Source organism: Aulonocara sp. 'chitande type north' Nkhata Bay, linkage group LG12 (genome assembly GCF_057382095.1).
Source record: "Aulonocara sp. 'chitande type north' Nkhata Bay isolate Kocher_YH1m ecotype deep benthic linkage group LG12, A_spYH_male_GT1.1, whole genome shotgun sequence".
Classification (NCBI taxonomy): Eukaryota; Metazoa; Chordata; class Actinopteri; order Cichliformes; family Cichlidae; genus Aulonocara; species Aulonocara sp. 'chitande type north' Nkhata Bay.
In genome coordinates, this window is record NC_141355.1 from 5,021,769 (window position 1) to 5,044,174 (window position 22,406).

At 41.5% G+C, this 22,406-nt stretch overlaps 2 protein-coding genes across 2 annotated transcripts; one reads left to right on the forward strand and one right to left on the reverse strand.

The window, feature by feature from the left end:
- The first annotated feature begins 11,779 nt into the window (after positions 1 to 11,779).
- LOC147316741 (ribosomal biogenesis protein LAS1L-like) lies at positions 11,780 to 14,157 on the forward strand. Its single transcript, XM_086313310.1, has one exon. The coding sequence runs from the start codon at positions 11,986 to 11,988 to the stop codon at positions 13,624 to 13,626; it is 1,641 nt and encodes a 546-aa protein (XP_086169436.1). The 5' UTR covers positions 11,780 to 11,985; the 3' UTR covers positions 13,627 to 14,157.
- Positions 14,158 to 16,754: 2,597 nt separating this feature from the next.
- On the reverse strand, positions 16,755 to 21,996 carry LOC147316742 (uncharacterized). Its single transcript, XM_086313311.1, has 7 exons — positions 21,765 to 21,996; positions 20,654 to 20,772; positions 20,383 to 20,571; positions 19,632 to 19,784; positions 18,033 to 18,191; positions 17,493 to 17,588; positions 16,755 to 17,414 (listed from the first exon to the last, which is right to left on the reverse strand). Exons 4-7 carry the CDS (start codon positions 19,752 to 19,754, stop codon positions 17,094 to 17,096), a joined length of 699 nt encoding a protein of 232 aa, XP_086169437.1. The 5' UTR covers positions 19,755 to 19,784; positions 20,383 to 20,571; positions 20,654 to 20,772; positions 21,765 to 21,996; the 3' UTR covers positions 16,755 to 17,093.
- Between the last annotated feature and the right edge of the window lie 410 nt (positions 21,997 to 22,406).

A 22,406-nucleotide genomic window follows, 5' to 3' on the forward strand; every position in this document is an offset into this window, starting at 1 on the left:
AGAGAATTCTTAACACAATTATTAAGGGAGATTCAAACATAGATTTTTCAAAATATGAGAGGGTCAGGACCCACTAAAAGCCACACAAAGATTATCGAGATGCAGTGGCAGATGTAATAGAGAAAGACACAGGGCCACCTGAAATCTGTCGTCCTATCTTTTGGGTTAAAAATAAAATATGGGTAAAATGCAGAAATGTTTTCCAGTAAAGTAAAAAATAAGAGTCGCAATTATAGTTGAATCCATAACACCTAATTGTTTCTACAAGATCACGTCGTTGCTGAAAGTTATCAGTGATCTCAATGTGTGAAAGGAACTCACAGTGTCTGGAGTTTAAGCTCCTCTTGGCTGAGAAACCTGGGACAAACATGTGAACAAGACCTGAATAATACCAGTAATGAAGACTTCTCTCCAAAGATCAATAAAGGGAAGCCCCAATCTGATGAGAGTCTAGCAAAATATAGTTCACTCCACTTGCCTGAAATGGTTAGCAGTCCAAGGCATTTCAGTTGTAGAATGATTGGGTGCAACAATGAAACAGATGTGAGATGAGGGAAGTGCCAAATGTTCCTTTGTGTCTCCAAATAAAATCAGTACTTCCTCAGATTTCCTAAATAAATTGACTTTTGTGAAGTAGAAAGTTCAGTGCCATCACTTATTCCTGAACCAATAGTTTACAGCTAGTGAAGTGTCAGTGACTTCTGGGTTGGTCCCTGATCTTCATCTTATGAGATTGTTATTTTAATAACACTTGATTTATTTAAAAGAAAAAAGAAAAAAAAGAAAAAACGAAAACATTTCTCCCTGTTTTTTCTTCTCTGGGTCTCAGGTGGACATTATGTCCCTCTCCACTACAAGACTCTTGTTATGTCTACAAAACAGTCATATTAAAATCATCCTCAATTCTATTCTGGCGCTGTTTCCCGACTTTTCCTGACCTGATTCTGCGCGTGGACGAAGCAGCAACACAGACGACTCGACTAACGTACTACCTTAATTTCACTATAGCAGGGCACGCACACATCAATGCAACCAAACACGTTTTGCTATAAATCTAGTTAATTTCAGTTAGTTTTGTGAACATTCAGTACAGTTTTAGTTAGTATTTCTTTTTGTTTTGATTTTATTACCGTTAACGCAAAATTTTTTCCCACTTCTAGTTTTCGTTATTTCATTTGTTGTCTTTAATAATAATAATCTCCTCTGCACCCTTGAATAAACATCATTAACATGATCAACCTTTTGCTGCTTGTTATTTCACCATCTTATTGAATCAAATACTTCATCCTTATGTGGTTTACAACGTTATATTTATCTAAATCTCCACTTTGTGTCTAAATGTTTGAAGAATTTTTGAGGGTCAAATTTCGAGAATTTGACCCTAAGTGAAAGTTATGGCGTTATCACCCCCTTTGGGGATTACCTTTTTCCAGTTTTGATGATATTCCTCCCCGTTCTTTATTCTTTGCAAGTACCCCTCCTCGGTGGCGAGAACCATTGGTGTGATCAAGCGGGTGCTGTAAAAACAAAAGGTCAGGACAGAGCAGTCACCAGTCATGTACTTCATTCAAAATTAACAAATATCAAGCTTCATATTGATCCTCTGAGTGTAATGGTACATTTTAATTTCCACTTCTCAAAACTAAAAACAATATTTTCTTTATTTTACTCTTGTTCTTGTGCAGCACCACCCCTCAGCACATGCCCCTGTTATTTTATCTTACTTTTAAAATGTTGACTACTTCAAGAGAGCGCCCAAAAGACGGGGACCAGTGTTTATCATTACATATCTCCATTTTGAGTGTGGCTGTCTATCATTCCCCTCTTATTCATAGACCTCGGTGGAGGGTTTTTTGTTTGTTTTTTCTTTATTTCTCTAAAATTAATTCACTCTCTACATTGACCCACTATGGTTAATAATAACATGCTCAGTCATGAGTGGGATCAAACCTTTTCTTCACTTTAGCATTTAACATTCCCAACAATATAATGTGATACATTAATTAAAACACAGCTACTAAAACACAATTTTCTTAATGCAAACATCAGTAACTCAAAATTAGCAACCAAGGGGTTCAGCCTGCAGTTCACACTCCTGTGAAGCTACAGCTCTTTAGTCTCTGTCATTCTTCTGTTCTTGCAGACAAAACAAAGCAAAAGAAAACATCCACCCTTCTTTTACAGGCTGGGTGAATTGTCTGTGGACATTTAATAATCCTAAAGTCGGCACCGTTTTTGTCTCAGTACCAAGTCAGTTAAAACTTTTAGTCGTCAGTCCGTCACAGTCCAGTCACATGCATACATTCACACACATTCGTACCAGAAGTTGCTGATAATGGAGTCTCACGCGCAACCTATTCGAGGCTCCATCACCAGCAAGATGACGTCATCATTTTAAAGGAAACAGCTCCTTGTTTGTTTTTCCTTCTTTGGACTGGATTGACTCGGTGCAATCCTTTTAGGCTTCAGGATCAGTGTCCCATATAAGTGAATTTTTCTCCCAAGCTCATTATAATCATGGAGAAAAAAAATACTTTGCGACTGTTTTCAGTAAGAATATTTTATAGCGCTTTAAAGTTCAATCTCTCAGGCCTGGATTAAAGAGCTGATTTGTTAAATCAGGAACTCACAAAATACCAAAATATCACCACCGGTGGGTCACACCTCTCAGATGTTCTTATCTCAGTGCACTGTAACAAAAGCAAAAACAAACGTAAACAATAAAACACTCATATAATAACAGATACTGGGGCCCATTGCAAACATGTCCAAAGTTCAAACCATCTTTCTCTCTCTTAGAGAAAGAGAACAATCCAAACCTCACTGATAGAATCAACCTAGTGTCAAACAAAACCCAAAAATCAACCAGAACTTCACACACTATATTGTGTAGGCATACAGTTACCATAACTCCTTTTTTTTTTTTTGCACCAACAAAAACACGTTGGATTTACTTGACTCAATAGTAGACACTGGTTACACACAAACGCTTTGCTTTGGCGGAAACTTAAACAACTGAGTCAAATCAACACAACCTTTTGATATTCTCTCCGAAATAAAACTCACATCATTCACTCATCATTTTCACTCTGTACCACTGCTCCTTATCAGGCTGTGTGAAGCACAGTACACAATTCAGTGGAGGCCTCAAGCCATAAACCGACATCACGCACAGACATTGTTTTCACAACCAAACTACTTTAAACCTTGTCCCCTAAATCTACACAGATGCCCTCTGTGTGGCATGAAATGCATTTAACCCATAAACAATCAATGGCTTCTTATTGTTGTAACCGACTCCATATTCGGATGTTTGTGTGCAGCATTTGTTAGTAAAGCATTCTTCATTGCATCAGCGTGTGTGTGGATCACTTCTCAGTGAATTGAATCAGCATTTTGATTTTTTGCACGTGTGTGTGTCATTTCTCACTCAATCAACGAGTGCATATGTTCGTATATGTTTCTCTTCATTCTGAGTCAGTGCATGTAGATGTGTATGTGTGTGTGTGTGTTTGTGTTCATCACTTTCCTGTTCTGGTGTTCTGAGTAAACCGCGGCCTGAAGCATGCCCTGGGTCCTGCCCTCCTCCATTTCAGTCTGTTTGCGTCCATTGGTGATGCTGATTAAAGTTCTGTCCATACTGGTTCTGGCCCCAATTGAGGCAGTGCTTTTCTCCAGTGTCCTGCATCTTCTCCTTATTCCACTCCTCCTTAGCTTGACCCTTTTGCTTCTGTAGCTCCTTCAGGGTTTTGATACGCAGCTCAATCGTCTGGATGTCAGTGTCAAGCTCCAGTCTACGCTGCTGCTCCAGCTCTTCCTCTGTTTCTCCCAGCCAAGTCAAGATTTTGTTCAGGTCAAAGTTCAGCTGCTGTCACTGCTGCTCGTTCTGCTTTGTTCTCATCTCCTTGCTGAGGTCCTGAGCCTGCAGAAGCTCCCAGTGCTCCATCCCTCCTGAAGTCTGGGGGTCTGAGCTGCTGGGATCTGCCAGTCCAGACACCGTATCCTCTTCCTCCTCACCGTGTCAATACCTCCACGACACTCGCCCCTCAGTCGCAGATATCACATGTATGAGGAGTCCGTTTCTATGCCTGTAAAATTGCAGCTGCTGTCCATTTGTTGCAGGCAGAAACGGCTGACATCCAGAGGGTGTAAATGAGAGTCTGCAGCAGCAACTTCACCAGTGGAAGACCTCAGTGTTTGTTCTGTTAGCTTAACAAAGGCCTCAAGGACGTTTCTGGGATGCTCATCTGGCCCCGGCAAGCTCCGGCCTGACTTCACGTCCAGCGTCTGGGACTGCAAGTCTGATGGGTTCCATTATCAGCCAGCTCCTCTTGAGCCATGCTCAGTTTCTGCTCTGATGTCTTGAGCTCTCACTGAGGACATAAACCTCAGTCTTTTCCGTACACATCAGATTGAAGTCCATTGATGTTTCCCTTGCCTTGCTCCACGGCCTTCTACGGCTCTGCTGTTCGGCTCTTCTCAGAGGTCAGCTCCTGGCCGAGCCCCGACACCTGTGCCTTCAGCTTATTTTCTCCTGGTGTTTTGTCCATTCTGAGGTGCCTCCTGACCTCAGTTACTCCTCCTGTCTCTAGCACGCCCTTCTTGCTGCCCGATGGTCATTGTTGGTCCGTCACTGTCCTGCACAGTTTTAATGCAGAGTGGTTAAGGTCAGCATGGTTTTGCTCGGCCTCTCTTTTCATCTGGGCTTAATGGGCGTCTCGTCACAGCTCTGTCAGCTGACGCTGTCTTTTTCCATATGGCAAGAGTGTGAAGAGTGTGTGAGAGGGGTGTGTCCGATCAGGCACAATGCTGGTGGCTTTGCGAGTGCCTCGTTTTCCAAATCCAGATGTTTATTTGTCACGTACACAGCAACAGAGAGAACAGTCTGTTGTTGGGATGGCTGAGGTCTTTCACGATCTTCCTGGTCTTGGTCCAGCACCGCCTTCTGTAGATTGAGTGCAGGTCAGGGAGCTCGGAGCGAATGGTGCGCTCAGCTGATTGCACAACCCTCTGTAGAGCTTGTCTGTCCGGCATGGTGCTGTTCCCGAACCAGACAGTGATATAGCTGCTCAGGATGCTCTCAATAATTCCTTTATATAAGGTGGTCAGAATCGGTGGTGGGAGCCGGGCCTTTCTCAGTCTTCTCAGAAAGAAAAGACGCTGACAGAAATCTCCCCGTGTAGTGAAACGGGCCTTGGATTACCGCTCTCCGTCTCTGCTGCATGAGATCATTTTCCTGCAGCACTGTTGACATTTTCAAGTTGTTGTTGTGGGTCCAGCTGCTTTAGCATTTGGTCAGGGTCACATCAAAGATGGTGGAGGAGAGAGCAAAGATGGTAGAGGGGAGAGCAGGAGTCCAGGGTCAGCTTCGGCTTCCCGGGCCGACAAAGCAGCCTGTAATCAAGCATAAAGAGAAAAAACAAAACAAAACAAAACAAAACAAAAACAAACGAACAGGAAAATGATGTTGTATTGGCTGTGTTATTCAGAGGGGGAGAAACAACGGGACCAGGCCCTGTGTCAGCCTTCTCTCCCCCTTTTTTTGTTTTTTCTCTCCATATAATCCACTCATGACCCGCCAAGCTGACAGGACAACACAGGTACATGTTAAAATTCTTAAGATCATGTTTAAAGCACAAAAATGGAATTTTCTTTCATTAGGGGTATAACATGGCATAAAATAATATTATAATCTAACAAGTCCCAAGGAATTGAGTTAAAGGCTCAAGTAGTTTGGTAGGGAATTGGCTAGGTATATTTTAGAAATTAGGCCAGAGGCTGTTCCAGAAGTAACAGATACTGGGATTGGCTGCAAAAAAGTTATCTTTCTTCGGTTGGACCCGTTATGGTAAAATTTGTCGAAATTTGTTAGGTGCTAAATCTGTCAGGCCTTGCAGTGATTGTAAATATAAGACGTCTTTGTAATATAAAATAACAGAGGTTTGTGTGACCCTGTGTGTGACGTGCAGCTGCAGCGCTGCGAGCTATTTTTAGACGGTGTGTGAACATGCAAATGAGGTGGCTGCTGTGAAGCGCACAGAGGATTTTTGCTTGCTGTTTAGCGTGTTTTTGAGTTTTATAATTATGATTTGCAAACAATGATACATGCCTGTAATTAAAACGCTGATTTTGCTGATTATAATATTACAAATAAGGTTTTGAATGACTACGCTGAATGTTTGATGTTTGGCTGGGTTTTGATATAGAAGAGACAAATCGTGCATGATTTAGACTGGCACTTCAGTCGGCAGAGTAACATAGTGATGAAAATGATATTAAATAAATCTCTTAGTGTGTTGATACAGGTGGCTACGGGCCTGGGCCAACTGCCCCCACAAGCACAGCGGCCGAAGCAAAATTATAGTAATGGAAACCACACTCAGCAAGAATCAGCAGCTGTGGAAAAGACAGCAGCTAGGAAAGAATTAGAGGAGAAATTAAGAGAAGTTTTTAACTCATAAAATTGAGGCCACCAGACTTGTGGAAGTTGGGAAGGCGTCCGGAGCATCACAACAAAAAGGTGAAACAAAAACACACACAAGCAGAGTAATGTGAGAGAGAGGCACGTGCTAGAGGAATTCCTCGTTTGAGAAAAAAAAGTTCAATTCACCCACCTACAAACGCACACACACGCAATGAAGAAACAGCTTACATTCATGAACACGTGAAGATTTTCCAGCAAGTTTAAAGTAGCGAAACTTAACATACACCTGCTGTTAAATAATAAAGTTTATCCACTACTAACAAATAAACTCTCTGGGTTGCAGGACAACAACTTAACTTCAAAAAGACACTGGTCTGACCAACCAGTGAAGACACAACAAATTTAGTGGTTAAAAGATTCAAATTGTGACATGTTTTCTGCTGATTGATTAATACAAGTGATTACTGAGTGAAAGAAATGTCCATTTTTGGGCTTTTAAACATGATCTTAAGAATTTTAACATGTACCTGTGTTGTCCTGTCAGCTTGGCGGGTCATGAGTGGATTATATGGAGAGAAAAAACAAAAAAAGGGGGGAGAGAAGGCTGACACAGGGCCTGGTCCCGTTGTTTCTCCCCTCTCTGAATAATGCAGCCAAAATAACATCATTTTCCTGTTCGCTCGTTTTTGTTTTGTGTTTGTTTTGTTTTTTCTCTTTATGCTTGATTACAGGCTGCTTTGTCGGCCCGTTTCACTACACGGGGGAGATTTCTAGACAGCTTCAGCTGACAGAGCTGTGATGAGACGCCCATTAAGCCCGGAGGAAAAGTGAGGCCGAGCAAGACAATGCTGACCTTAACAACTCTGCATTAAAACTTCATACTTGCCTAAAGAACAAGCATGAATGATGCCTGAGTGGACACACACAACTCACAAGTTCCTGGCTCTGTCAGCTCCTCTGCAGAGGGTTTCCCTAAGAAGGTGGACCTAGCAGGGTCACCGGGAGACGGGGAGCTGTGCCTCACGGCCCTCACTTCGTCGGAGAAACCCTCATGCAGAGTTCAGAAACTTGTGTGTTGAGTATGTCGCTGTGAGCCTCCACCATTTAACTAGTGGGTGCAGCCTGAACTGTCTAGAGACAGACCAGACCAGCTGCACAACACAGACACTTCCAACCTGAGGACAAATCTAAGAGAACAGAAAAAGGAAAGGAAACTTAGCTTAGAACCATGCAGCGCTACAGGAGACGGCAGCACTGCAGAGGTGAGGACCGGCACCTGTTTGAAAGAGACAAATGCACACAAAATAAGTGTTTGTTGTAGAATGTGCAGCATGAAAGTAGCCTGCATGTTTTGCATAGAACTGTTTTATGCATCTGCATTTCACAAAGAATGACAAATTGGTATACGGGACAACAAATAAAATCTAATGTATAGAAAAAAGATAATAGGATATGCCCATGACAATAAGAATGATAAAGGACTTCACAAAGTCAATTTATTGCTAAAGTGTGATCTTAGAAAATTGCTATTGTGCACCACACTAAACAGAACAAATTCTGTCAAAACTTACTTTTGCAAGATCCCACAAATGTTTTGCAAGATCTTGAGAGTTTTTTTCTTTGCATTTATCATGCTTCCATCAATACCTGTAAAGCTGTACAGAGTACTGCAGCTGGTTGTTAATGAATGCAACAAAGACCACCAGATCAAAGTACACCTAGCCACGAGTGTTTCCCCTTCCACTGAGCACTATCTTCATCTCGCAAAATACATGTTCAAATTTTTTTTCTTCAATGTGCCTTGCGAGGCTCCATAACATACCTATCAATCTGTGAGCATTTCTCAGAGGCTGCAGCAACTGCAGCTTTTGAGGAAGTTGCAACAGCACATTTGTGAATTCTCACGCGTAGCCCTACAGGAACACCCACAGTTACAAATACCATAGCGACCAACATCAGTGCTACTACTGCCCACAGTTCATGTAAAGGAAACATAACGGTGTCATACAATAAACTACAGAATCAGCATTGTTGTCTGTGAAGGTTCTCAGTCATTCAGGTCATCGTAGTCAAAGGAGCTTGTAAAGAAAAGCGTCTGGACTTCTTTAAGTTGCTTGAAGACGTTTCACCTCTCATCCGAGAAGCTTCTTCACTTCATCAGCATTGTTGCACAACCGTGTATTCAATCTTGTTACCCTTCTTTAAAGTCCACCACCTGTGCTGCAAGTGAAGTTGAGGGCAACTGTGGCTCAGGGAGTTGGGAAGCACATCTGTAACCGGAAGGTTGCCGGTTCGATCCCTGGGCTCTCTGTCCTGGTCGTTGTGTCCTTGGGCAAGACACTTTACCCTACCGCCTACTGGTGATGGCGCGATATGGCAGCCTCGCTTCTGTCAGTCTGCCCCAGGGCAGCTGTGGCTACAACCGTAGTTGCCTTCACCAGTGACTGAATAGTGGCATTGTAAAGCGCTTTGGGTGCCTTGAAAAGCGCTATATAAATCCAGTCCATTATTAACACATTGGAAGTTGTGGCACTTCTCATTATTTGACGTGCACAGCCGCTCTGTGTGAGGGTCAAACATTTGTTTATTCAACACCTGTGAAGGTATCAGAAATCGGCTACTGAGAAAAAATGCATAGATAGCAAGAGAAGCAAATTAAAGCACTGCACGTGCTTTACGTGCTATGACATGCTGCACGTCATAAAACCCAGTTTCTTGATTAACATTTTTAAGAGTTAAGTTGTAATACTTTTGTGCATTATTAAAACAAATCCTAAAATTCTGTATCACTGTGCTGTTACGAGAAGGTAGCTTGAATGTAGGTATCTGGCCCTGTGTAAATCTTGAGCATGAGTGATGTTGTGGGACAGTGCACCAACTACACAGGTACAGTGGCGTGTCTAGAAAATTTTTGTTGGGGGGGCCAGGTAGGGGCACAGATTTGGAGAAGGGTGGCAGATTTAATTGGCAGATAATGTTTTTTAAAAAAAATTCTACCAACCCTTAACCATAATTCAATAATCCTATAAACCTAATAACCAAATGCACTTTTAACTCTTATTAGAATGAGATTTTAACCACTACGGTGCAAAGTTTTTAGATACTGCGTTGATAAAGTACAAGAGATACAATCAGTGCTTTGTCAGTGTTTACTCAGCATTCAAGGACAGCAATATTTGCATAGTATTTTTACTGACATATACTGCACATATGTTTTGGGCAAAAACATTTTTGAATATTAAAATACGAACATTTGTAGCAAACAATTGACAAATTAGCCATTCCAATGCAAAACTTTCTCTGCCTGTTAAAAAAAGAAGATAATCTTCTCACAAACTGGTGTTTGATTTTGAAACAGGAAAAAAGTGGAGAAACAACTGAAAAGACTAATATTTGAATAAAACCTGAAAGCAAGTAAATACTTTCTATGCTGCCTTATGGTAAACTTTGGTAATATTGATAAAGAACAACACTGGCTGATGATGAAATACATTCAGCTGGCATGGTGACACTGCCAGTATAACCTGCAGGGCTGGACTGGGACAGAAAATCGGGCATTTTGACTACAGACCGACCCACCAGGTATTAAAGCCATAAAGCCTTTGAATGAAAACAAACCCTGTTGTGACAGTGATGTACAGTCTTTTTGGTATATGTATGATTTCTATACATTTTACGTCAGATAAAAACTTTGGTTGTAAGATTTAGATAATTATTTAATAAAAGCTAGATATTTTAAATGAGAATAGGAAAGAAAAGTATTTCTTTGTGCCCCCTTTCCCTGTTAATGCCCTACCTGGCCCCCTGGCAAAACTTTGCTAGACCCGCCCCTGCACAGTTACCAGCTGTCAGCTACATAAAAAAGGATCCTGGTGGGTGGTCTTCACGTTTCCCTCTCACCAGATATCCAAACCGACATCATGACCAGCAGCTTTACAGCTGTGGCTCCAGCAAACATCAGCTGATACTAGAAATTAATATTAAATAAATTCTAACAACAGCCGATCAAGCTTAAACGTGCTGCTGTTGTTTAGCGCGACATCTGCTGGTTTCGTCTTTCTGGCGCAAAGTGGGCGATAAACAAACAAGAGAGAAAAGCCGATCAGCTGATCATCGATCAGTTTCATGATTGAAGTAGCAACAGGAGAGGGAGGATGAGAGAAGAGGCAGCTGTGCAGCGTAAAGACAGAATAAATCCAGCTTTGTGTCTTTTTCCATTCTAGCTGAAGTTCGGGACAAACTGCGTCTCTTCTCAGCTCAATACGAAACGTGTAATATTTTCTCTGATTGAGGGACCATTCCATTTTTTTAAGGAGCCGTTGGCAACTCTACTAACTAACCTTATGAATAAAATAAAGTTCACTATCAGTAACATCATAGCAACCGAACAGCTGTATAAAAACTCCAAGCTGGCTAGAACGCAGTATGAGTTATTGCAACTGACAGTAAAAAGTCAGCACAACGAAAATAAACTCCACCTAAACTTAGTTCATATCTGACCCAGATAGACTGCAGGTCATAACTTCTTACCTGAAGTTCAGTTCACCTGACACTCGGACTGGCGGCTGCCTCGGGGCTCTCCTCCTGCCTCCCCTTCCCTCATCCACCTGCTGCCTCTGTGGAAGCCCCGCCATAGCCACCACCAAACAACGGAGTTATTTCTACACATCGACCTGCATCTGGCCAATCCACCACCTCTCATTGTTCATGCCGTTACAAAAAAAATAAAAAATAAGTCAAATAAGCCCGATGGCCAGTCCAGCTATGTTAACCTGCAACCAAATCTGCAGCTCCATACAGCAATGTTACGACTTAGATTACATCTTATAACTCATAACTCTTATGTTAGCTCCCCTCTGTAGCATACTGTCTGAAATATTCCACGGCTGCAATAATTCTTTAAGTGTTATTTTTTCCTTGGTATTCTAATTTCGCCGAAGTTTACTAAACTCAACAAACTTAATATTACTTACCGGGACATTTATTCTGTCCTCATTTTCTTTCACCGAAAAATTGTTTCCTGCAGTGACGTCTTTCGTGCTTGGCTCTCCTACCTTTGCTAAGGTGATGCACATAGCGCAGAAGCCGATGCTGCATTCACTTACACTCGGATATCTGAGCGTCACCGTGAAAACATAATCGGACATTTGATATTTGATTGAATTTTATTGTTTTGCCTTTGGGGTGGCACCTGGGGTGGCCAGTCTGGTTGGGGGGGGTGGCCTGTGCCCCCCCAGGCCACCCCGCTGGACACGCCATTGACCATAGCCAAAGAAAGCTCGTTTATGACCAGCATCATGTAAATAAGCGCTCTGTAGAACCATCGCTCCATCCTCCAATCCAGCAGGTGGCGTCAGCGTGCCCGCAGGGTGAACGTCAGCCACAAACGAAGCCGAAGAAAACGTTAGCGTCATTTCCTGGTTGCTGTGCGACAAGCAACTGTAAAACTCGAAGCTCTGAACGCGGTCCTCTGTCATATAAATCTGCGAGTGGTCTCTGCGTGAGGCGAGCGGCTTTTCCCGGTGAGTGAGAGATTGAGCGTGAGGTCCGGAGCGCGCACAATGAATAAAAAGGGCTCTGAGAAAACACGCCATGTGGTAGCCTGGCTTAACAAAGCGGAGTGGGATCAGGTTCGGGACTACCTTTACTCGATGGACTCCTCTCTGCAGAGGTTTGCGTTAGAGAGGATATCGGCTTGGAGGGCCAGGTGCGCTAATAGTTTTCCCGTGGCCGTGGACTGCACAGCAGACCTCGTGCGCTGCCAGGTGCGGGACCGGTCCGGACAGCTTACCGGAGATGACTTGACCCTGATGTACGGGACGGCCCTGGTAAGATTTGTTAATCTTATCACGGATCGCCAGCAGGGGAGAAAGGCCCGGCCGCTGAGGCAACTGGCTGGAAACTTGAACATCCCCGAGTGGGTGGTGGATCTGAGGCACGAAATCATGCATGGGACTCTTCCTTCTTTGAAATGGTGCCGAAAGGGATGTAAGGTGGCCCTGGAGTGGCTCCAGCAGGAGTTTTGGTCCAGACAGCTGGGAGGAGGCCCCGATGAGCAGCTCGTTGCCAGGCAGAAAGAAGTGGATGCCTGCAGAAACGCTCGGGAGCTGCTGATCTCTTTTCAGAAGGACCAGTACCAAGCTTTTGATGATGGGTCTCCTGAAGACAAGGGGAAGAGCTTGTGGCAGGCCCCCTTAGCAGACATGAGTTGTTTGCTGGGTGAGATCAAGCAGTTTGCACTGGGGTCCAGGGAGCTGTTGATTGATGTGCTGCTGGAAGACGGTTTTCTTGTTCCTACCATGGAGCAGCTGGAAGCATTAGGCTGTGCAACATCTGACAGTGCCAGTCCCACTGAGCCCAGAGTCCCACAAACCTTCCTGCGCTTTTGGCTGCCCCTGCTAAAGATGCTTAACTCTTCGTCTTTCATTCACCTCTTCCTGGAGAAGCTCTTTGTGGAACTGAAGCTGCTCAGCAAAGAGCCCAACGGTCACAGGTGTTTCTATATTTCTGCATGGATTTCAGAAGTCTTCCTCTGCAACAACAACAAATTTGAATATCATTTTGAGACAAAGTTGCAGAAGAAAGCCAGAATGAAGGACAGGATTTTCATCGACCGCATCAAGCTGAGGTGGCAGCAGCTTCTCTCTGCATGTCTGGATGCCCCCTGCATCAGCACACCTCACCTGATCCAGCTAGTCCTGGATGACATGGAGCATCCCCCCCCTCAGGAAACCAGAGAGAAGCTGTTCCAGCTCTGCTCCATCTACACACAGACAGAGCGCTCAGAGGCCAGCACACCTCTGCAGCAGCAGCAGCAGCCCATATATACTGTGAGTATGCTGCTGGACCAGATGCAACACTCCTCACCGATGGACTCGGAGAGAAGTGAGGACCGCAAATGGGCAGACGTGCAGGCTGAAAGAGCACTTGCCCTCAGAGGTTCTCCGTGGCAGGTGTGCACTGATAATGTCACATGGAAGAACTATGACCTTGGTAAAGTTCCTGGACAGTCGGACGACCCGTCGTGCCTCATGGTGGACAATTATTCGATAATGACTGTGTTTGACCAGCCAGTGGAGCTGGAGAGCAGCGCGACACGTAGCAGCATCCCCGGGGCCTCGGCTCCAGCCCGGCCAGCTGAGGGCCTCCTCTGGAGCAACAGCGAGCTCAACAAACTGAAATGTGGACTGAAGCTTTTTTAAGTTACTTGTGTTATTTTTGTTACTTGTGTTATTTTTTGTTTTATGTTAAGCACAAGATTGTTGTTGTTGTTGTCATTCCAGCCTCCGCTGACTCTTGTTGTGCTAGAAGCAGTTTTGAAGCAAAAATACAATATTCAGAAGACAAAATGTTGTGGGAGCTTTAACCATGAGCACAGTGCAGGTTCAGCAGTTGTGATTGTTTCTGTCCAGTCGAGCTCGTTAACTAAACATGTTGGCAGAAGCAGAAATAAAACTTTCAGAAGACAAAATGTTCTGATTTAAAGAAGGACCAAAGGAAGGAAAGCATAGGTTTTGATTAAGTCTGATAAACTAGAATTATAAGGTATTGTTACATTAAAAGGAGCAAAATGAAATAAAAAGGCTATATCAAAAACAGGTTATAACATAGGAAATGTGAGGTTTTAAAATGAAGTTAGTGTCAGCGTTTTAAGAGAGTGGTAAAATGATGAGTAACGTTGAAGAATATATATAAATACAAGTCTATAAGTCAAGAACATAATTAGGATAAGGCTTTTGATTAAAGAGTCCCAACTATGATAAGTTAGGGAGATGCAGGAAAAGGTGTTTTGTTTCCTTTGCAGAAGATCTCGGCGACCACAGGGGGTGAGGATCCTGGAGGCCCGAGGCCGGATGGACCACAAGAGAGGGTCAGAGCGAGGACACAATGTATTGCGACCTCTGGTGTACCAGAGGTCGAGAGAGGGAGTGTGGAGCAGGGAAATTATTTTACTGCTATTGTTAAATAATCGTCATCGTCACCATTGCATTAATAATATAATCTGCAGCATTGATATTGCATTCAGAGGTTTAAACAGTGTGTGTCTTTCAGAAAGACTAAGTTGCAGAAAGTTTGCATTAATGAAAGCAGAGTCTAAGTTATTCTGAGGAGCAGGTTAGACGAGGCTATTTGATGAGCCTCTGGTCTGGTGGAAGGTCAGAAGTGCAACGGGTGAGATGAGAGAGCATTTGAGGACGACATATACACACACACACACTTAGTTAGAGAGAATCATTTATAGGTGAGAGGTTAGTTATGTTTACTCGCAACTGTGAAAGAGGAACAGTTTCTTGTTGTCTCGGCAAGAAAGAGGAAATACCTGGTGTGAATACGTATGAATGGACGGTGACTGGACGGACGAACTGAACTAAGGTTGGACCAACTGGACACTGAGGTAAAGACTGGACTAAGGCTAAGCACATGACTGATGACTGTTCTGTTTTAAGTTCATTTTCATGACATAGATTGGATCATGAGTGGGGAAAACTGAGCATTTTTAGTTTTGTACATTATTTTGACACATGAAATGTGTCAAAATAAAGGGGGGATTTAAGGTTTAAGTTGAAATGGGTTTAGGATCATTTTAGGACTTTTGGGGTGTTTGATGATTTAGATATGGTAAAACTGAGGCAGACATTGTTATTTTCATGTTTAAGTTGAAGGATTAAAATGAACTGAATCCTGGTTAGAAGATAAACTCTTTACACACATAAAGAGCATTTAGATTAGGGCTGAACGATATATCGCATTTGCGATAATATCGCGACATGATCAAGTGCAATTTTCTAACCGCAAAGGCTGCGATTATACTGCGATTATATTATACAATTCATGGGCTGCATCCTCCTGAGGCCGCATTTGTAGACCGATTACGTCACAGCGACGCGCCGAAGGCTGTCCAAATTACTACCATATCCCAGAATTCATAGCGCGGCCCAGCCAAACTCCAGTTTCCAGCAATGGCGGCCGCTACTAAGTTTTAAAATTACTCATACTAATCTTTCTGGGTCACAAAATAAACTTTTAACATATTTTCAGGCGAGAAAGTAGTTGTGTAAACATCAAATATCTGCTCGGTTTATCAAGATATCCCATATTTGCAAAAGTGCTTCGACGTTTTCAGAGGCGTCTGCTACCCACCAGCTCGACAGCTAGCCGGGAGCTCGAGGGTTACTGATGCGGCCGAGAACGGCACAACTCCCGGCACATCATTTTCAGATCACCGCGGAGTTTCGCTGCTCGGGTTAAACGTAATATATAAGTCACTTAGACAACCTAAAAATGTTATTGTTGGGCTTTTTTCAGTGTTTTGTTTGTTCGTGAGTAAATCGGTTTGGCTGAGATTAAAGTTATTAGATTAGATAAAATAAAACTTTATTAATCCCCCGGGTGGGTTCCTCCTTGGTTTTCACACAGCTGACTAAACGTCAAACAGAAAACTTATTAAACAGAAGTATGAGACAGTCGAGAATTTACACCAGTGTCTGGTTATATTTTAGATAGCAAGAAGCAGACGGCCGAGTTTATTAAACTCCACCGAGACAGCGGTGACGCTAATCAGAAGGCTAGACCGTCCAATTTCACGCCTTTAAATTTTAAAGGCGTGTTTGTGTGTGTGTTTATACAATTGCTATTATGTTTGCACTTTATGTGTAATGTTACTGACTGCAGAGATCAGTAAGATGTGTGTATTTTTTATTTATTAGTTTTATTTATTTAATATTATTTTTTAATTGAATGACTGTCTCACAGATGTCGAAAAACTGAGTGTGGTAAAGCCACTGATTTTTTTTATGTATATTTCTGCAATCTGCACATTGTACTGACTTTCATTTTAATGTTTACACCAGGGTTCCTTGTCAGCACTTTATGCTCAGATGTTTGTAAGCTAAAAATAAACTATTGTGTATGTTCAAATATACTGTTGTGATTGAAGAAGTTAAATAAAAATGTCAGTCATCAATTCATGCATCACCTCATGTCATCATAACAGAGGTCTGTCTTCCAGGAAAGAACAGTTTAAAATTAATGTAATATAGTATTGGCCATACTATATGATGTATTGCTTGTCTTTGTTTAATAATACAGAAGACAAAGACCTTAAAAAAATAATCGCATATCGCATCGCAATATTGGGGCAAAAAATCGCAATTAGATTATTTTCCATAATCGTTCAGCCCTAATAGATAGTCACTAACAAACAGATTCAAAACATCAGATGGCAGGATGTGAACAACTTCCTGGTTTCCATACAGCTAACAACTTTCAAACAAATTTTTCCACCACTTGTCTTTTAATAGTAATGGTATCAACACGCCAATTTCCTGTGAAGTTCAGTATCGCGCCACATTTGTTATAAAACTAATACAAATGTACCTAAAACCAGATTATAAAATTTTTTAAAACAGCTCAAGTTAGAATAAAACCTTTCAACATTTTATAATAACATGTTATACATGAAATCTGCAATCAGCCATGCAAGCTACATTAAGTAAAGTTAGAACAGAAGACATTGATTCAGAACTTTCTGCACCTTACCGTTTTCTTAAAGACAGAAATTAACTTTTTTCAGAGCAACTTGCCACGAAACCCAAAAACAGTAAATCAAAACAAATTGCCATTCTGTTTTACACAAGTTGCATTTGAGTTGAACATGTTGTCAAATAGGTTAGACTTTGGTTAAGAGCTTGGTTTTGAAGCTTCTTATCCTCTGGGAACAGGTAGATGTCAACTCCATAAAAATGTGTTGCACAGCTTCAAATGTGTACTTGAGTTCTTTGGGAAACTCCATGTTGAGCCCATAAAGTAGGCCAAACAAGTAGGCAAAGGCAGTGGGAAGGTCTGGCAGATCATCAAGAATAATGTCCTCTTCCAAAACAATGGCAGTGTTGACCACTGTGGACTGCGAGTTGGGTCCCACGTAGTCCTCCAGAACAGTGAGGATGCCCACCGTAACACCTCGGGTTGCCCTCTCAACTGGATCTGTATCCTATGCAAAATAAAAAACAACAGTACATATAAGTCTCTGAAAACCAAAACTGAAGATTGAGTAGATTTGCATACTCACCAGACATGTTAAGAAGAGTTTGGTCTCATCGTCGCGAACAAATATCGGTAACCCTTCCAAACTGATGGTTCGTCGATGCTGGACTATGTTTGAGACCTAAAACAAGGAAATCAAATAAGACTCAGTCTCATTTATAAACCTACCATTTTGTTTTTAAAACACATTAAGTGTTGTTGCTCAAAATACAGCCTTAAGAAATAAGATGTTGAAATGAGTTATTACAGATAATTGGTCATGTTTTTGTCAGTTTTTTTTATTTATTTATTTTTTAAGTAATTTTGATGTGCAACAAATGTAGCACACTTATTACAACATTTATAACAAAAAGTGCCATGAGTGGGATGAGAGTTGAACTGTCTGTCATTACCTGCAATCTGCCAAACAGCGCTGCTTGTTAGCTTGTAATCCCATTCAGGACACACTTTTTGAAAACTAACAATTTTTACATCAATTTAGTAAATATTTAATAAAGTATCTTTCGTTACAGTGGGAACTTCAGGTTCCTCATAAACCAGACACAAATACATTTTTATATATTACCTGTTCATCAAACTTCTGCAACAGGGAATCCATGTCATTGCGGAAAGCAGCTTTTCTAATTCGATACAGCTTAATCAGCCGAAGTGAGTAAGTGTCGAGGGCAGTCATGAAGGTCCCCATGAGATCCTTGGTGGTAATGCGTGAGAATTCCGCACAAATCTACAAAGCAACAAAAAAAAAAAATATAGAAGAAAACTTTTAAAGGTACATTATATAAAAATCACATTGTTTTCAAATTTGGTTAAAAGAGCTTAATTTCAAAACATTTAGTTAGTCTCGGTTGATCTATTGGTCAGGCCTTGATTGGATTTTTTTTTTTCTTTTAGTGGTAGTGGTGGTACAAATTATAACTGACGTATTAAAAAAAAACAAAAAACAAGAAAAATCTGATCGGCAGATTTTACAGTAAGTCTAGAATACCTAATCAAATGTTGATAAGACAAAATAATGGTTTCAATTGTTACAGGATGTATTGCAGAAAAGAAATAAATCAATAAATTGTATTTTAAATTCATTGAAAAAATTCCATTAATTTTATAGTTATGTAGAAATGAAGTAAGAATAACATCCTGTGGTCAAATTTGTATACTTTCATAACACGTAAGTGACTTTCTCAATCCTGTTCTGTGAGTTTCATGGCTGTTGCCCGCTAAGGGTCAGCACCAAAAGATTCTAGATGCCCAGTGAAGACAAGTCATTGCGGCGACCGTGGTTCAGGGGGTTGGGAAGCTCATCTGTAACCGGAAGGATGCTGGTTCTATCCCCAGCTCTCTCTGTCCTGGTCGTTGTGTCCTTGGGAAAGACCCTTTACCCCACCGCTTACTGGTGTTGGCCAGAGGGGCCAGTGGCGCGATATGGCAGCGTCACTTCTGTCAGTCTACCCCAGGGCAGCTGTGGCTACAACTGTGGTTTCCCTGCACCGATGTGTGAATGTGAGAGTGAGTGAGTGAGTAGTGGAATTATAAAGCGCTTTGGGTGCCCAGAGAAGAGCGAAATAAAAGCAATCCGTTATTATACACAGCAAGTTGACAAGTAAATAGATTTCACTTCAATAGAGTTCATATTTTTAGAGCCAAGTATTTTTTTATATTTTATTGTTCTGCATTGTTAGCTCAACGGTAGCCTTCAACCTTTTCTACAAGATATTGGAGTGATACAAACAGATGCTTCTCAAGGGCACAAGAAATGGAGCTCACGTTCATTTACTCACCCAGACAAGTTTCGAGGCATTTGGAGTTGTTCAGAAGGAATTGTAAAGGTCCTATATCATGTAAAATCAACTTTTTTGGAGCTTTTAAACACATTTTAATGTTATTTCCTTAGATTAAAATCCCTCCAGAGTGGTTTTTGGCTTAATTCAGGCATTTCTTAGTTGTCTCAGTGAATCCTTTCCCCATAACCGTGGCTCAGCTCTCTCTTGCAAAACGACTGACTCGTAACATTGGGATTAAAATTTCTTTCTAACAACTCCAAATGCCTTGAAATTTTTCTGGGTGAATAAATGAACGTTTTCAATTTTAGAAATAAGACCACACTGGGGAAAAAGGGAAGAAGAAAAAAACGGAAGTTTTCCTTTAAATATTTAAGAGATTATCTTACCTGTTCTTTCAAGAAGAGAGCTGGCCATCTGAGCTGCATTTCCTTGACCAAGGGCTGCATCTCCACAACTTCTTTCCTCCTGAGAGAGAATGTGATGTCCATCTTTTGGGTGATGAGTGCCATGTTCTTATCCCTCTTCTTCACCTTTTGGTTCTGTTGAGATAATTAATGGGTTGGTTTTGAAAAGTGCATCATTTATATTTTTAATTACATCATCATCTGCCTCAATGTTCTGTTAAGCAAGCACCTGTTTGATTCTTTGAAATGAATGAACCTGAGAAAATTTTAAAATGTCACTAATTTCCTCAATAATTCTCTGCAAAGCACTTTTAGAAACATGTAACAATGTTTGCATGCATAGAAAAAGTCTAGCTATTTTATGTTCAAGACATTGGTAATCTACAAACTCATTGTCCTCTTTATCACTTGATGCTACACCTGAACCACTTGGTAATGTCTCTGGCTCCTGAGAGGTATTTAAGGATTTATCAGGGGAGCTACTTTCACTAGGACATGCATTTGCATGAGAAATCAGTCTAATACAGTTTTTTATATCTTTTGAGTTTTTGTGCTTTCTGCTTGTGTGTGACGTAAAGGTTGTTAAATTGTTGGTAGCATAGTCACATTTTTGGAAAGGACAGGATACAGTCTGATTTTTTTTAAGTGCCTTAAAATATGTGAAATAAATGTATGCTGTGAGCAGTTTTCCTTAAATTCACAAAAATCACAAAAAAATGTTGAGATCTCCTGCCTTTTCTTAGCCCTGTTGTGTGATCTGCTGAGGTGAGACTTCAATGCCCCTCGTGTCCTGAACGAACAGACGCAGTCACTGTAAACACAGGGCAAATGAAATCCTCTTCTATGTCGTAGCTGGTGATGTCTTAAGAGTACTTCTTGGCTTGAACAGACAAAAGAGCAGAACTGGCACTGCATACAAAAGCTATAATGAGAAGAGAGGAGAGGACAGTGTCAACAATTCAAAAGAAACCTGAATTAATCTCAAATTACCAAAGTTACATTACCTGATAATGTGTTTGGGGCGGGGGGCAGGCACTCCTGTTCTGATTCCTCTCCTTACCAACTCCTCATCAGTCCCTCATAAATCAGGACAAGCAGTGGTCTGGAGTTGGCTTTTAATTCTCTAAATAAATAAAAATAGCAATTAGTTTTAAAATAAAATACCAGCTTCCTGACATTACTTAAGAATTTTTTTGGCTCACTAAAGTGAGCTGATTCTGCCTTGTAAAATGCCATGTGAAACACAGTAAAACAAATAATTTACAAAACATACATTACATCAAATGTTTAATTTATTTAATTTATTATTAACAAATTGTATTCTACATGGAATGCACCAACAGTATACTGGGATGTATTATGTAAGCCAAGGATAATTTTGTGTGATTGGTTTTACAACTTAGAATGACAAACATTGGATTGAGAGTATGAGTGGGATAAAACTCCTGAAGCATCTGTTTAAATTATCAGTGCATTTATTAATGGTGCTCCATAAATAAACCAAAACAATGTTGTTTTGTGCATAACAAAAAGCTCACAATTGTGCAGTCAAAATGTAAAATAAAAGATGCTGAGCATAATAACAAAGACAGATTTTGCAGCTGCTCTGTTTCCAAGTTCTACTGCGCAACTGACAGCCTGGAGTTTGAAATTCTCTTTGTAACCGTGTCTCTTACAGGTGCCATTTATGGTCCTTACACACATAATATGGTAATATTACGTTGAAGCAGAGTACGTATCACTCTGCGAGGCTCCTCGGTAGCCGTAATGCTCCAACAATCCATCAAGCAGTGCAGCTTCATAGCTTACCAAAGTCGTACCAAAACATTTTTTGACATATTTTTTTAAGCTGTGTACCACATAAAATTGGTTCGAGGTCAGTAAGCACAACCAGAATTCATACATAAGGCAGACTGTCGATTTTTGAGATGAAAGGATTTTAGGCCGTGCGTCAACGCGTTAGCCCGGTTAGCTCACTAACGCCACCCAGCCCCACGCACGGGGTGATCCGCGGTAACTAGTTAACGGAGATTTGCCCCGTTAATGCAGTTATGGCATTAACTTTACGCTGACAGCACTAAAATAGTCATCTTCAAATGTTTTCTTTTTACCGACCAGCTCCTCTTTGATAGCTGCCGTGTCCATCTTGTCGTTGCCTGCAGGTGAAGCGATGGGGGAGGGGGAGTTGTGTTCAGTGAAGGAGAGAGGCGGAGTAACACAGCGTAGAGACAAAAGTGGACGAAAGAGAGGCAAACTTGCGGCTCCACGAGTATAATGATAATGTAGACTATATCGATATAAACTATATTGTCACATCTCATATTTCATTTAGTGGAGCTCGCTGGCCATGAGGACTCCACCACCCTGTTCACACAGAAACTAAAGCACACATTTTATTGGCTAGATGTGATTCGAACAAATTAAACAACATGGCAGCAGGCGCCCCCGAACTTTATTTTATTTTATTTAAATAGCGGCGGGGGGTTGCTGCCGTTGGTCATGAGTGAGCCAGCCTATTTTGTTTCGTTCGGTGGTATGGCGGCCACAGACTGCACTTCATGAAATACGCATAGGGGGTGTCGCGGAGGCTTGTCAGATATGAGCGCGCCTCTTTAGTAGCGAAGTTTGTCGGATTTTCATTGGTTTGTGACATGGAATCTTAAATGATATAGTAAACACATACCCATAAGCCACAAGGCTTCTTAGCCAAGAAAGTAATGCTATGCTAAGTTTCGGAAAAATACGAAGAACTTCAGT